Source organism: Sturnus vulgaris, chromosome 15 (genome assembly GCF_052056855.1).
Source record: "Sturnus vulgaris isolate bStuVul1 chromosome 15, bStuVul1.hap1, whole genome shotgun sequence".
NCBI classification, from domain to species: domain Eukaryota; kingdom Metazoa; phylum Chordata; class Aves; order Passeriformes; family Sturnidae; genus Sturnus; species Sturnus vulgaris.
In genome coordinates, this window is record NC_142257.1 from 19337652 (window position 1) to 19352011 (window position 14360).

At 45.1% G+C, this 14360-nt stretch overlaps 1 protein-coding gene across 6 annotated transcripts in view; it reads left to right on the plus strand.

Annotated features, from left to right (window-relative positions):
• FBXW11 (F-box and WD repeat domain containing 11) overlaps positions 1 to 14360 on the plus strand; it is a 57207-nt gene that overhangs the window by 13098 nt on the left and 29749 nt on the right. For 3 of the 6 annotated variants that reach the window (XM_088173979.1, XM_088173980.1, XM_088173978.1), the window contains one exon: positions 2318 to 2419. The exons of the other annotated variants lie outside the window; for them this stretch is intronic. In XM_088173979.1, the coding sequence (XP_088030105.1) occupies positions 2369 to 2419 (51 nt within the window). In that variant the 5' untranslated portion in view covers positions 2318 to 2368. The remainder of the gene's footprint in view (positions 1 to 2317; positions 2420 to 14360) is intronic. 6 annotated transcript variants of the gene reach the window in all.

Sequence of the window (14360 nt, forward strand, 5' to 3'; positions counted from 1 at the left end):
TGCCTTAACCTTGGCATGGAAATGGCCTCGTGTCTAATGCATTTTGAATTAAATTTTTAAAAATGTTCTCAAGTTACCCATTTTTCTCTTAAGCACTTCAAATTCAGTTTTTTTTTAGCTAGAGTAGTTCCTAACCCCCCACATAACAACCTCTAAACCAGTGATTTTTATAATTTGTGGACACATACAGGTGTAGATTCATTATGAACATTATAGTCAGCTTTTAGACCTGATCTGAACATCTCAGCAGAGGAGTTTGCTGTGATTTTTATCCATTTTTTTATCAAGTCATGTGAGAAAAGTGACTTTTTTTTTACCAGGCATGTATATTTAAAAATGTTTTTGGGCTTTAATCAACACCTGCAGCAATTTTGCTGGTTCAGTGTTGCAGGACCACCATGAAGATATTGTCCTAAATAGGAACAAAGAATGAAACAGATTGGAAAGATTGGAAACAGAATGAAAGATTGGAAAGGGAGTTTCTTGAATTACAAACCTTTATTTGGAAAAACAAACCTATAAAAAGTGTGTCTTTTCAATCAGTGGGTTTTAACAGTACATCCCATCTTTTTTGAAAATATGAAAACCTCTTTGTATTTTTTGGTGTCTCATTGAAGTTAAGGTAGTTTCCCTATTGTCACTGTTTCACTGTCTTAGAAGTGTCCTGGAATTAAATTTCCAATGTTAGTGTGAGGACAAATCAAAGTTAAGTACTGCAAAGTAATTACAGATACACTGGAGCAATGACTTCATAGCTAAATCCCATTTCTCTAAACATTAAATCAACTTTTAAAAACTTGTAGTAATTGACAGGACATCCCTGTGAGATCAGCACATCTTATTCATATTCATAAGATACGAAACAAAAAAAAAAAAAAAAAAAAAAAAAAAGAGGTTTTTAACCCTTCAGGTGCTCTGGGCTCTCTTCCATCCTGGCACAAACTGCTTTCCATGGGGCTTCACCTCCAGCTGTTCCACTTCCAGCCTTGACCTGTGTCAGGCTGTTCTTTGAAAGTTTGGGTGGTTTTTTTATAACTAAATTGGAAGCCTGTGTGGAAAATAGTGAAAGCTCAGTCTGTGCCAAATATTGGAGCTGGGTTTGTGCACTGCTTGATGCTGAGGAATCAAATCCTTTTCCCTCACTTTATCTGGTGTATGTACTTCTCTGTCCTTAAAATGAACTGGGAACTAATATTGGGGGGGGGGGGGCTACAAAAGTTTTGGGGAGTTTGCATTAAATTTCTTCCACTTCAGAAAAGAAACAAAAAGGATCTCCAAACTTTTCTCAATTTCTCGTGTCTGCAATGGGGAATTTGGTCATTAAGCTGGGGTGCCAGGATGAGTAGGAAATGTAATAACCAGGGGATAATTTGGCTTTGGGATATCTTCAACTCTAATTCCAACATTTTCCCCCAGTTCATTAACATTCCTTGATTAAGCAGAACTTGGTCATGCAATTTGAACTTTGCTAAGTGTGGTTCCTCTCTAGAACTCGCTCCCACTGTCAGGTTTTGTGTCCCAGTGCAGAATCAAGAGCCACAGTTTATTTGGGAAAACTGAGACACTGGGGAGTGCCAAACCTTAATCCCCAGAGCTCCTCCAGGTGGCTTCTAAAGCCTTTGCCACCTCAATGGCACGTCCTGTCCCCAGGGGGACTGTGCAGGGCACAGCTGGCCAGGGAGTTTGGGTTGTTGGGTGAGAGCAGAAACTGCTGTGGGCAGCAAGTGTGGGTGAGCTAAAACTGCTGCTGCTGGGGATCAGCTAAAACCTTCAGCTGGGCACTAAAGCCTCCAGGGTACAGAGGGGGAAAAGGAGCTCACAGAGGGGGGAAAGGGGGAAAAGGAGCTCACAGAGGGGGAAAAGGGGGGAAAAGGAGCTCACAGAGGGGGAAAAGGGGGGAAAAGGAGCTCACAGAGGAGGAAAAGGGGGGAAAAGGAGCTCACAGAGGGGGAAAAGGGGAAAAGGAGCTCACAGAGGGGGAAAAGTGGGGAAAGGAGCTCACAGAGGGGGAAAAGGGGGAAAAGGAGCTCACAGAGGGGGAAAAGGGGGGAAAAGGAGCTCACAGAATGGGAAAAGGGGGGAAAAGGAGCTCACAGAGGGGGAAAAGAGGGGGAAAAGGAGCTCAGGCCACGGGGATGCTTGTCCTTGATTGCTGCCCAGACCTCCAGTGGTTATTTTACCCTTGGCCCTAACAGTGATCAATGTAGAAATAAACAGCTCAATCCCCACATTAACATACTAATGAGTTGCCTGCCTTGAGTGATTTGTTGTGGCATCTAACTGCTTCTTCTCTTCCTTCCTTTTTGTCACCCTGCAGTGTTCTGTGCCAAGGTCTTTGTGGCTAGGCTGCTCCAACCTGGTAGAGAGCATGTGCGCACTGAGATGCCTGCAGAGCATGCCCAGTGTCAGATGTCTCCAGGTGCCTTTCTTCTTTCTTGTTGTAAATGTTATGCTGTTGAACTTGTGTTAAAACTCTCTCAGGACTCTGTTTAATCAAATTGTTAAGTCTGCTAAATGTTTTTTTTCTTTTTTTTTTTTTTTTTTTTTTTTTTTTTGTGCATCCTTTTCTGAAATCTTCTACTTAAGTGCACTGTAGGAGTGAGTTTTGAAGGGCTGTGTGTGCAGCAGGGCTGGGGAGATGAGCTCTTGTGTTTTATTGCCTGTTTACTCAAGTTGTGATATCAGTAGCATAGTTCTGCATGTTGCCTGCTACGTTTTGCTTTCTCATTTAACTTAAAAGTAACCTAATGAGCTTTGCCATTTCTCTTAAATTGCAATGAACTGACCAGCCTGTGATATTTGTGTGATTTCATTTAGAAAGGATAAGTTGTTTTATTTGCTCCTAAGCGTGGTCCTGGGTGTAGCCTTACCTTAGTCTGTGCACGTGTTTGAATGCAGAATAGTGAGCATGGAGTCCTGGGGGCTTTGGGTTGCCCTCTTCACTCAGTTTTCTTAACATTTAAGAAGTGAAGAATAAGGGATGGGGGGAGGTGGGGGTTGGTCTGCATAGAAAACCACTAAATCCAAAGTTCTCTGTTGTTTTTTTTTCTAGTAAGCTGTTGGAGCTGAGCCTGCATAATTTATAGATGGGGAATTGCTGCTTCATGGGTTTTGGAGGGATTGAAAATGATAAAAAGGGAGCTTTGGGGACCAGTTAACAATTTTGAACTCCCAGGGTATTTACCTTGGAAGGAAATTGCTGAACATGAGTAGTAACTGTGTGGCACTTCCCAAAGTGTTTGTGAATGTAACATTTTTTTAGCAGAACACGAGGATTGTTTAATATTAGTCTGCTTGGTGACATGAGAGCATTGTTCAGTGGTTCAGTCTTTCATGTGTATAAAATGAGCACTTGAAAAAATTGCTTTTTTGTGAATGAGAATGAACAGTTTAGTTTTGTGTGTCACTCTATTTGAGGTCAGCCACTGGAGAACATCAGTGTCTTACCTTAGAGAGTAACCAGTTCTTTCAAAACCTCTCACCTGCAAAATGTGGCCACTTGAAATTCAGCAAATCTGAATTTCAGAACCAGAAACTCCTTCAAAATTTTTGCTAAGATACAAATCTGTTTTCCCATTTAAATGGTTTATGTTTCCAATTTTGAAATAGTATTCAAAAAAAGGACAAAAATTCACGTCCAAGACAAACTCATGGATGGATAATTCAATTTTATAGAAACAGTCTCATGGCCAAATAATGCTTATAGAAAAGTGCCTCCAGTTATGCCAGGGCACAGTCCCAGAGCTTTGGTGTCTGTCTGGGCAATATTTACAAACTATTTCTAATTCTGACAGGGTGGGATTGTTGGGGTGTCTGTGTGGCCAGGGGTTGGACTTTGATGATCCTCGTGCTTCCTTCCAGCTCAGGATATTCCATGGTTCAATGAAATACTGTGCCAAAATAAAGGCTTTTTGCTTTTTATTAAGCTTTGATTGTTTTTGTAGAGCTGCAACCAGAGGAGGCTTTGAGACCTTTGGAAGTGTCTGTGAAGGATTATTTAAAAAAAAAAAAAAAAAAAAAAAAGTTCTCCTTTTGGGTGTGTGACTCAGTGATGCCTGAAGGGGAACTTGGAAGCAAAAGTGGCGCCAGCTGCTTTCCCCGTTTATTATTTTTGGCACTGTGACTTGCCCTTGGTTGTTTCCTGAGCTCTAAGCCCACACAGAAATCAGGTGGGGCACAGGTAGCAGGAGCTGCTGGTTCACATTCAGTTAGAAATGATGAATAGGAGGTGCTGGAAGGGAAATGCAGAAGTTACCTGGGATCGTGTGTGCTGTGTGTAAGCAGTGAGCAGGGCAGAGAGGGGGGAGAGCATCTTCACTCGGGAGCCTTGGAGGATCTGCTCAGGAAGAATTCACTCAGTCCTGGGGCTTTCTCAAACCTTTAGGCTGCAGCAGTCACCTAAAGGAGGAAAGCAGGGCTTGGGTTTGCTCTGCCTTTCTGTGCTGCTGTTCAGCATCATCACACCTGACAGGGCTGTGTGAAATCAAGCTGTAGCATTTCAGCAAATCCCCTCTGCCCATGGGCTGGGGGAGCTGTTCAGTTCTCAGTCTGGGCTTTTCCTCATGCACTAAAACACCTCCAGAGTGCCTGCAGTTTACTGGAGAAATATTTGCTTTCTGCATTCTGTGAGCTGTTAGTGAATGCAGAAGAGAAACAGGTAATTTATTAAAAAGTATTTATTCCTCTTTGTGGTACTTGAGGTTTGCTCTCATCTACTCCTGCTTTTGGTTTAATGGATATTACTGGGAAATAAAGTCCCTGACACTTAACACTTGTTTCTGTGGCATGGAGAAGTACATATTAAATGCCAGTTGATAATCCTCCAAACTGCTACAAGGCCTTAGTTTTAACTGCTTAGTTGCCTTTAATGATGTTTGTGTGCATGAGCACACTGCTGTCTCCTGTTTTCATTTGCTTTGATCTGGATTCCTGTGCAAGATTAAAAGCACAGCTCCTGTTTGTGTCTTTAGAGGGGCTGGTTGTGTAGCAGCCCTGCCCCTTGCATGGCTCGGTGCTGGGAGCTCTGCAGGGCTCTCTGTGTTTGTGCTGCTGCTTTGGGAAATGGCTCTGGGCTCTGAGTAAACACCTCCAGTGTGAGGGCAGCACAAGATAAGAGCCCAGGCATCACTTGGAATTATTGTGTAATGTAGGAGGTGATGAAATAAGTCTTGGGAAATGAATTATTAGAGAGATATAATGAAATTAACCCAGTAACCAAATACTGCCCCACCAAGTTTCTTCACTGTCTGCAGTTACACTTTTCTTCCACTTCTATTTTTAAAAAAATGATCTTATCTCTCTCCTAAAACTCTGCCTATGTTTTGTCATGCTTATTTACACCCTCCCAAGCTCTTTGGGGTTCTTAGAAAAGTTTCTTTCCTCCACCTTTCCATTTATTCTTGAAGTTTTCATTTAATTGCAGGTAGTGCCCTGCTGCTCTTTCCCCCTGTGCTCACACATGGGACTGTGTGGCCTGGAAGCTTTAACAGATTCATTCCCTGCAGGAACAAGAAATGTCTCACTTGCCATGGGAGGTGTCAGCTCCTTCCTCCCCAGGCAGGTGTTGACATTCCTGCAGGTTTTTGCAGATTTGGGTGTCCCCTGACTCCTCCAAGCCCCTTGTCCCAGTGCCCCTGAGGTTTGGGCTAGCACCTCTGCCTTTCCTGGCCTGGCTCCTTGGCCTCAGCCCAGGGATGTCCAGCTCCACAGGCACTCCTGGATCTTTTTGTTTTTTTCTCTATTTTCCTTTTCATGGAGGTGGCACTCAGCTCTGGGCTGGGTATTTAACATGGATTTCCCTTCTTTCAATTTAAACACAGAAGTTTCCAGAAGGAAGTTTATCTATTTATTGATACAATTTAACATTGACTTGCTTAAGCTTCTGTTTGTTTTTTCTTCACTAATTTTGAGCTTCTCTTGATATTTCTATTCTGATACCAGAGCAAAGTATAACAACAGAAAGTGTAGTTGGAAAAACTTGATGTTGAAAGCAAAAAATGGAACATAGAAACGTTTTCATCCTCTTTTCCCAGTGTGAATTCAGGCACAGACATGATGCAGTTTTCTTGAAACGACAGCGAGTGCCAGAGATGGGCTCAGCTCAGACCTTGTCCTCCAGAGCATGAAATCCCAAATGGGAGATGATGAGTGGCCTGTCACTCTGGAGCCTGCATCCCTTTGGAAATGTTATTCTCTGCAGCTGTTGAAATGAGTTGTCATAACCAGACAACTGCTCTGCTGCTTCAGTTAGCTCTGAAATCATTTACAAATGCCTCTTTGACATATTTTCTGGTATTTTGCCTCAAAACAGTGGAACTGTTACCATTTCTTTTTGGAAACAATCCAACAGATCCATTAAAAAGAAATACATATTTGATTCCTTTTCTTTAAAAGAACAAAATGTTCTCTGCAAAATCTGAAATATTTGTGTTTGTCCCTGTGTTCAAACTGACTTTTCAGTGGCACAGAGCTTTCAAGCCCAGGCCAGCAGTGTAGAGGCAATTAAAGCTGCCCATGGTGGGTGTGTGGGCAGGGTGTGGCCTGGATTCCCCAGTCCCTAATTCCAAGGTAAAAATTGCCACTTTTCCCTCTGGTAATCAGCAGTGGTGCTTTCCAGTGTTGTTCCTTCTGGCTGGAGTCTCCTCTCAGTGAAAAGTAACACCACTTTGGGGTTTGTTTTCAGCAGTTTCTTGTAATAACCTTCTTTTTTTTTTTTTTTTTTTTAGTTCTCAGTGTGGGTGTTAGAGATTTTGAGGGCTGATCTGACAGCTCAGTTTGGTGGCAGTTGCACAGACTGCAGGCATTTTACAAAGGGTTACATTGCATTTTATTCCCCTGGTGTTCAGTGCTTGGCCATGCTGTCACCTCCAGCACATCCCATGTTTCCTTTGCAGTGCCTAAACTGGGGTGGGCACTCTGGGTGTCCCTTCCTGTCCCAGCAGCTTCTCGTGGTGCTTCTGGTGGTGTGGCCAGCCATGGCTTGGAGCTGGCTCCAGGCACCTCCCCAGGAGTCTGGGGACATGGGAAATGCAGGGATGACTTTTTCCAGGCATGATTTATTATCCAAAGGGAAGGGTTCTGAGAAGCATTTCTGGTGTCCTTTGTGTTTCTGAGTGCTTGGAGCTTTATGGCTTTAGTTTTAACTGAGCCTGTTGATTCTCAGGGCCAGGAAGGGACCTGCTCTGCCTTGGGTCAGTTCCTGGTGTTTGTTTGGAAGTGGAAGTGAGTGGTTACTCACTGGAGTAAATCCCGGGACTGAACTCTGAGCCAGAGCTCTGCTCTCTGCTTTCCTCAGCTGAGGAGCAGAAATGTGTGAGAACCAGCAAAATGGAATAAATATCTGTGAGTTTTGGTTCCTGATTTGTCTGGGACATGACATACATCTGTCACTTGGAGCTGGCTGTGGCTCCTGCTGAGGGTTCCAGCTGTGTTCCCTGTGGTCAGCAGAAGGGGGTGAGGGTTCCAGCTGTGTTCCCTGTGAGGATTCCAGCTGTGCTCCCCATGGTCAGCAGAAGGGGGGAGCAGCCTGTGAAACCACGTGGCAGGTTGGGGTCACTGTGGTGGCCTCCCCTGGCTGGCACCATTTGGCTGTGCCCAGCACTGACCTTTCTGCTTGTGGGGAAAGGGTTTTGCTGCTACAAACAACCTGATACACACAAGTGCTTTTTTGGGACTTTGTTTTCAGTGGTTTTTGGAGAGCACTAAAGGTCACACACCTCATCCCCAGGCTGCCAAGTGTGCCTGAACAGAAGAGTGACCCCTTTCAGGAGCCTGCTCCTCTTGGTGCACAGTTCTCATCGTGGTCTTCTCTTCACAAGTTGCCAATATTCAGAAATCAGTAATTAACTTAATCACTGATCTTTATGAGCCAGATGAGGTGGAAGTGGTGACTTGAGTCCCTCTGAGATGTGTCACTAGGCTGCTGCTGCTGTTTCTGAACACAGCAAAAGTCCTGGGAGCTTAGAGATCCAGTCCTTCCTTCTTTGGGTGACTTGCTGGCCTCCCTGTCCTTGTTTCTGTCATGCTCCATTCAGAGATCCCAACCTGTCCACTCCACTCTGGCAGGATGTGTCCCTGTGGAGCAGTTCTCCATGGTTGTGTCCCTGTGGAGCAGTTCTCCATGGAGAATTCATGGATGTGTCCCTGTGGAGCAGGCTCTATTCGTGGAGCAGGTTCTATTCATGGATCACCACAAGGTGCTGGACCTTGCCTGGCAAATGCAGTGCCTGTTGCTCGGAGCTGCAGGAGTGAGTGCAGTGTCAGGCACGAGCTGTGTCCCTCAGAAAGAGCAGCACAGTCCCACTGAGCCTGAGAGATTTCACAAGTGGTGGGCAGGAGCTGTTGCTGCTGCTGGCTCTGCAGAAGGGATGCTGTTAGCCACAGCCTCGTGGTGATGCTTTCTCAGCCTCCTATGGAAAAGAGGATTTTTTTTGTGTCTCTGATCCTGTTAAGGTGGAAAGAAATGTGTTAGGAAACGTGCCGTGCTCCCTGGCTGCCTTCTGGCAGTGCCATGCTCGTGCTGGGAGGGGTGGAGGAGGGAGATGTGCCCGAGGAGAGGAGGACATGCAAGGCAGTCTGTTCTGCCTCTGTGTGACACTCCTCTTCCTTTCAGGTGTTGTCCCTTTCCCACTGAGGAGTTTTCTAGGAAACAGAAATATATCATCAAACATTTCCCACCAAGGTTGAAGCTACGTTTGTGCAGTGTCTTTGCAGTGCAGGCTGCTCAGCAGCCCCCCTGGCAGAGGGTGGGTGCCCTGCTCAGGGGGATTCAGCAGCTCTGGGTGCCAGTGTGGGTGATTTCACTGCCACTGCTGGTGCCACTCTGAGTCGCCATCAGAAGGACACTTACCCTTCCCATGTGACAGACTCTTGGTGCTTAGCAGGCTGCCCATTGCCAGCTTTCCCTAAACCTCCGTGATTTGCACCTCACGAGTTGTTTTGTGGGCCTTCAAGACTGACATTTAAATCTCCACATAGGTGGTTGATCCTTTGAAATGCTGGGAGAATCCAAGGCATCAAGGGAGGCATCAGAGTCAGGGGTGGCACAGCTGTGCAGACAGCAGGGCTTGAGCAAATTGTGCCAATCCCCATCTGGCAGGGCTGGAGGAAGTGCTACAGCACAGAAAGAAGGAACTATAAACGGAGCTTTTTACTCCTCTGGGTGATATTTCTGTGGCAAAATAGTCCTGTTTGCAGAGCCTCACTGGGGAAAGGCTTGGCTTTGTGTGTGTGCAGGATGGTCTCCCACTGCTCCCGGCTGGATTTGGGATTCCTGAGAAGTTTGAGCTGATTGATTTCTGTGTTGTGCTGCAGCATCAGTGAAATTCGATTTCAGCCATGCTTGACTCCAGAGTTCCCCCTTCCCAAAGCCCCTTCAGGCTGTGCTCAGGCCCCTGGAGGCAGAGCTGGGACTGTGGGGCTGTCCCTGTGTTCAGGGGACAGCAGTGCCCTCCCCAGTGCCATCCCATACTGGGACTGTCCCTGTGTTCAGGGGACAGCAGTGCCCTCCCCAGTGCCATCCCATACTGGGACTGTCCCTGTGTTCAGGGGACAGCAGTGCCCTCCCCAGTGCCATCCCATACTGGGACTGTCCCTGTGTTCAGGGGACAGCAGTGCCCTCCCCAGTGCCATCCCATACTGGGACTGTGGGGCTGTCCCTGTGTTCAGGGGACAGCAGTGCCCTCCCCAGTGCCATCCCATACTGGGACTGTGGGGCTGTCCCTGTGTTCAGGGGACAGCAGTGCCCTCCCCAGTGCCATCCCATACTGGGGCTGTGGGGATGCTGCTGGCACTGCCATGGGCACAGCACTGGGGTTGGGGTGCACAGGGTGGCAGCTGGGTCCTGCCTTTGGTGTGCCCTGTGCCACAGCTCTGCCACTTTGCTGTCACACAGGAAGCTGTGCTGTGACATCAGGCACTGATGTGGTGTGGATTGAAAATAATCTTCCAAACCCAGGAAGCTGAGATGGGGCAGCTGTTCCTGCTGTTTTCAAATCCCGTTCTGCAGAGTCTTACAGTGAGGGGCTTTTGAATTCATCAGCTGCATCTTGAAGTTGTAGAGAGAGAAGTTGTGCCGACCTTCCAGGTCAGCAACATTTACCATCCATTATATAAATCATATGAAATCTAAATTATGCAATTGCACATGCCTTTGAATAGCCAGATAAAATCAGCACTCGAGTACTGAGTGTCTGCCTAACCCCAGGCAAGGCTGGGTGGATATTAAAAAAAAAAAAAAAAAAATCATGTGTTTTTTTACATCTTGTATCACTGAAGGCTTTTTCCTTTAGCTGCAGCCTTTGTGGAGATAGGATTTTCTCCAGGTTCTGGGTTGTTTGGATATCAGCAGTTCCAAACCCACACGGAACTTGTGCATAAACAAAAGCTTGTGTTTCAGGCAATTAGTGAGTGATTAGAGTTTCCTGAGGAGTTGTGAAGATTGATACACTTTCATGAGCTGCCAAGTGTGGAATACCCTGCCCTGCATCTCTGGAGGGAACAGCTGAACTTCCAACAGGACAGGATTCTCCCCTGGAATCCTCACTGCTTTAGGCTGCAGTTCTCCTGAATTTTCAGTGTGGTGGCTGCTCTTTCTCTATTTCTTTTGTGTGCAAATACCTTTTCTTTTGCAAAAGATGAATAATTGAGGGTTGCTGCAGGTTTAGTATTTCACACTGTTCAGTGGCTTTGAGTAACCTTTGTGTAGCTTTTACTGTACAAATCTGTTCCAAACCTGCTTGAAGTCCTGCCGAGTGTGAGCCCTTGAGTGTCCCCTCCCTCTCCCTGCCCTTCAGAGCCCTGTGCTGAGGTTGTGCTTTGGGCTGGCAGCTGGAGCCAACTCCCTTTGGTTTGATATGGGAACAGCAGGAGAGAGCTGGACCTAAATTCCCTCTGGGAAACCAGGAATAGCCTTTGAAGTATTTTAACTTTGCACCAGGCAGCCAAGTTGCAAACGTGTAGTTAATCTTAACAGAGGCTAATTTATTTTTGATGAATTTGAACTGATCTAATTACTAGCTTAGCCTGAAACTTGTTTCCCAGATGTTACTTATCCTACCTTTAATCTGAAATCCTGTTAATATTTATTATTTGTGTGGGGCAGAGCGCTGTCTTCTTGTTTACCCATGAATGTGGCACAGGGAAAAAAACCTCCAACTTTTGGAGCTTTTGGAGTTTGAATTTGCCTTGCTGGGCCTGGGGGTGCCCCCACAGCTGCTGGGGTTTTGGGCAGGATGCTCCATGGGATGCATCAGCTGCTCCTGGAGCCCTGGAATTCAGCTGCTGTTCTCTGCTAATCTGAGCAGTCAGCACTGAAATGCAACTTTAAATAGTTTGTTTTCCTTTTACAAGTCCTATAAACCTTGAGATGAGTGGATCTGAAGAGGTCTCTTTGCATCTGCTCTAAAAGGCAGAAAAGTGATGAGAATCTCGAGCCACTGTTCTCCCTTCAAGTTTTCTTTTTTGGATGCTTTTTAAATACAGGAAATAAAAACTAAAGGGGCTCTTTACTAGACATTGAGACAGTTTCTAAGGTAGTAAATACAACTTAATGTTTTCATTCTAACAAAAAAAACCAATCCCAAAATCTTGACATATCTAATCCTCCTAACTGCCTAACAAAATCCATTTATTGAGAGTGGCTTTTGGTACAGTTAGAGGTGCAGATGCTCTGAACAAGTGTGTAGCATGGTGTAGTCAAAGCTTTAAAAACTTAAGCTCTGCTTTGCCTTCAGAACTTGCAGTGAGTTCACTGTGTAAAAAGCATGGTTTGAAGTTTGCCCTGAGTCTTAAAAGTACAGAGGAAAAACTGTTCTGCTTTGGGATGGATTAAGATTAAAAGTGCAGATTCTGCCTAAATGAATTTATGTGGAAAACAGATGAATCATTAGTGCAAAGCTACTGCTGATAATTGTAGCTGAGAACTTGTGGTAACTTCTCTCAATTTTAAAAAATCAGTTGAAAAAGCAAACCAATACTTTGGCTGTAGGAAGGGACACAGATGTCAGAGCAGTTTGTCAGGGCCATGTTTCTGGTTTAAATATTTTACCGTTAAAAAAAATTCTTCAAAGGCAGAAAGGATTTTTCTTTTGAGGTATTTGGCCTCTAGAGTAGTGAAAGTTACTGAGAGATGTTTTAGGCAAGTGACTGCAAGTGTTAGCAGTGATATCAGTGCTAAGCTTTGATACACAATTTGAATATTGAGATCCTGCTGCTGTGGCAGGAGTGTGGGTTGGGATTCCTGCACACATCAGTGCCAGGGAAGGCTGAGTGATGGGCAGTGAAAGGCACCAACTGGGACACCTGGAGAGCTCAAGGTGGAATTAAAGCTCCTCTTGGGCTGGGCAGGGGTGGGAAAATGAATCCAGTTTTCATCTGGGTGAGGCTTTGCAGGGAGCCTTGCTGGCTCCTCTTATTGCTGGCTGCTCTTGCACAAGCTGGGAGACTACTATCATTAACATTATTATTATTATTATTATTTTGATTGAAAATTTCCCCCTGGCAGCACAAGCTGAGCCTCTGGCCTGGCTGAAGTGCCAGCTGCTTTGCCATTTCTGCTGGTCCTGCATCTCTGCTGCTCTGGCTGAGCTGGGCAGGCAGGGGCTGCTCTGTGGTTTTGGGTTCTGGATTTCCATCCAGCTCAGGGTTTGTCCCATGTGGCTGCTCTGTGTTTTTGGGTTCCCATCCAGCACCAGGGTTTGCACCATGTGCCACTTTTGCTTTGGTGCTGGAGTGGTGCAGGGATGAGTCATCAAATTGCTACAATTACACAATTCCCTGCTCATTGTCCTTGTAAATACAATGTTTTTTTAGGATGGATACTAGGAAGTTTGGGTTACTGACTGTTTACTCCAGACACTCTGAACATTAAATGAGAGTTTAGGGTTTAAGTGAGAGTTTAGGGTGTCTCTGGAAGTTCTGTTCTTAAAGTGATCGTGCAGTACCTGTTGAGATAATGCTGCCCTAAAGAACTAACCAGTTACTGCATATTTAAAACCCAACAAAACCAAACCAATCCCCCTCTGATGTCTCTCGGGATTGCAGTAATTACATTGTTTTTCTGGTGACATCAGCTTGCTGTGTGGAAATGGAGGCCTGCTGGAAGCAGCTCTGAACTTGGACAGAAATGCAATTGTTTTGTTTCTTATGAGAACCCAAATTGAACTAACAGTCAGTCAGTGAATATTTTTGATGTCAGTCTTTCTGAGAAGGTGTAATACATTCTTTCAGAAGTTTAAAAGCCCCAGAGTGATGTTGCTGTGAGGGTTCTCCATCAGCTGGGGTAAGGATGAAATGCCTGCCCTGGCTGCACTTTGGGCACAGCTCCCTGGTAAGGAATGTGCCCTCACCAAAGGCTCACTGGGCAGCTGCAATCCTGCCTGAGAGTTCCATGGCACTGGATGTGAACAGGAATCCTGAGCTGCTGAGCATTCTCATGGGTGATTTCAGCTTGAAAACAACTTATGTGCTGTGGCTGGGCACTGCCCACACTGATCTGACTTCTGAGAGCCACCAGGGTGATGAGAGGCATGGAGCACTTGTCCCAGGAGGAAATTGGGATTGTTCAGGAGAGCTCCAGGGAGATCTAATTTTGGCCTTTCAGGAGCTGAAGGGAGAACTGGCAAGAAATGGAGAGATTATTGACATGATTTCATTAGTTCCATGTGAAGTCAGACATAGAGAATACTCAGACATACTCAGTTTTATTCATATATATATATATGTACACATAAGATCAGCCAGTTAATTTGTAATGAGTTTAAGGTGAGGACTGATGCTCTCAAAACAAAGTTAAAGCAGTGTTTATGTAATAATTGCCAATCATCAGAGCATTGGTGATTAAGCTGAGTGATCTGCTTGCAGTCTCTGGAACCTGCAGAAATAAATCCTCTGGAACATTTTGGTGAGGAATGGCTTAAGATTTTCCTTCTCTGAGCAGAGGCAAAGGCAAGCAATTCTAGTTTTGGGGAATTTATGGCCAAAACTTCCTGCAAAACAAACCCTTGGGAGGTGTCAAACTGGGGTATGGAAGAGCATTAGGTGCCTTTTAAAAACTTACCATCTGTAACTTGTGGTCAAAGTTGAGAATTTGTAGCAGCTTGAAACACAAGCTGGGGAGCTGTGGTGCTGAATTCAGCATGTCTTCCTTTCAACTTTTTGGTGGTTAGTCAGAAGCCAAATAAAAATTGATGCCCTATTTTCAGTTATGAGGGTTTTTTTTTCTAATTTTGCCTTCAGCTGTTGGCTCTTGGTAGACTCTTTAAGTATTTTAAGTATATTTTTGTTTGAACTTCCAGCAATAGCTGCACTAAAATAAAACCTGGCAACTGGGAGAGCAGCAAGCTAGGTAAGAATTGAAGCAT